Here is a 1,690-nt window from a genome sequence, read left to right on the forward strand (position 1 = left end):
AGAGAGAGAGAGAGAGAGAGAGAGATTTCTATATGTGACAGTGGATTTTCATTGATGAGTTCATGAACCTTGGTTCTTTTCCCTAAATATATATATAAATATATATAGACAATTGCAGCGTGGAAGGTGTTTATAAGCCATTTAAAAACACACAAAAATCGTTAGATCCACTTCAACATTTAAATTTAATTTGTCAAAATATTTTCGTTACTTTGAAACCGCGACCTGTTCACTAACAAAATTCCGTGCTGCCCACACAAACACTCGTGACAGACGACTAAACTGTTACAGGTTTCCACGATGTATGGACCAAACTTCTTATTGAATATTTCGCGATAAACTACAGATCATAATTACGGCTATAGTTTTACACACTTTCTTGTTTGTTACTACTTCTCAGGAATAATTTCAATGCAAAACACAAAATATTTACGAAAATATCCACACGGAAATCTATTTATGACATCAATTATTTTATTTATTAATGAAACAGTACAAACGACACCTTATAAGAAATAAATAAATATTCTATTCTTTAAATAACGATAACAGCAAATGTATTATTAAGGATTAAAAGCAAACATTAGGTTTAGGCCATTGTAGGCGGATATTAAGGTTCGAGAAAGCAATGACATTATTACTGCAGGAGGTATTTAACACACAAAACATAAGAAATTCCGATAATTCATTGTACATACCCTTTGTTTGGGGAAGTAGACATTGTGTATTGGACAAAAACTGGAATGACAATACCAACACATGCCCAAAATAGAGTCACAACGGTCATTACAACTTCGGTCGACATGATTCTCTCTCAGAGAAGATCGATGAAGGAAAAATAATTTTCGAGAAGTCACATGACTGTAACTAGATTCTGCTACACTTTTATTTTCGTATTCTATTTAATTGGATTCATAAAATACACTTACTACTACTGGAATAAAATTTTAAAACCGAAAAATCGATATTTAGTTAATTTTTTAATGAGCGTGTGTGTGTATTTTTAGATATAATACACACACACACACATATTTATGTATATACAATGGATTTATGTATATGTATATAGGGTGGCCCAAAAGTAGGTTTACACATGCAGGCACTTTAAATTTCTTTTAAAACATTTTATTATATTTAAATTTCTATCTTACAATTAACTAAATCAGCATAGAATAATAGTTTCATTTTTTTTTATAATAAAGATCTAAAGTGTTAATATATGAATGCGAAATAGTTGAATAACTGTAAACCTACTTTTGGGCCACCCTATATAAATATGTTATACTTTCGTACAAATCCTAGTTTCACAGGCTCACACGAGCGCGCACACATGGTCAGACATCCCCCCCAATTGATTTCCGAGACATGCAATTTAACATTATTTACATTTGACGGATATTCGTCCTCATCTTGTTTGTTGTTAACAAAACGTTTCGGCTGATATACCCTCCAGCCTTCGTCAGGTGTCTTGGGGAAATTTAGAACCCGGGTTCTCATTCCTAAGGTTAGAGAGTATATCAGCCGAAACGTTGTGTTAACAACAAACAAGATGAGGACGAATATCCGTCAAATGTAAATAATGTAAATAATTCCTCATCTCTTAAATATAGAACTGTATTATGCAATTTAACTCAGAAAAAAACCTATCACTTTTTTGGATGTAAGCAAAAAATTTGGGAAATTTTTACCA

General features: G+C 32.0%; 1 protein-coding gene across 2 annotated transcripts in view; it reads right to left on the minus strand.

Annotated features, from left to right (window-relative positions):
• The window catches only part of LOC106876137 (V-type proton ATPase subunit e 2), a 14,584-nt gene extending 13,710 nt beyond the window's left edge, over positions 1-874 (minus strand). The window contains exon 1 of one of the 2 annotated variants that reach the window (XM_052972736.1): positions 699-874. In XM_052972736.1, coding sequence (XP_052828696.1) covers positions 699-805 — 107 coding nt within the window. In that variant the 5' untranslated portion in view covers positions 806-874. The remainder of the gene's footprint in view (positions 1-698) is intronic. The other variant, XM_014924558.2, reaches the window with a different exon arrangement.
• Between the last annotated feature and the right edge of the window lie 816 nt (positions 875-1,690).

Source organism: Octopus bimaculoides, chromosome 14 (genome assembly GCF_001194135.2).
Source record: "Octopus bimaculoides isolate UCB-OBI-ISO-001 chromosome 14, ASM119413v2, whole genome shotgun sequence".
NCBI lineage: Eukaryota > Metazoa > Mollusca > Cephalopoda > Octopoda > Octopodidae > Octopus > Octopus bimaculoides.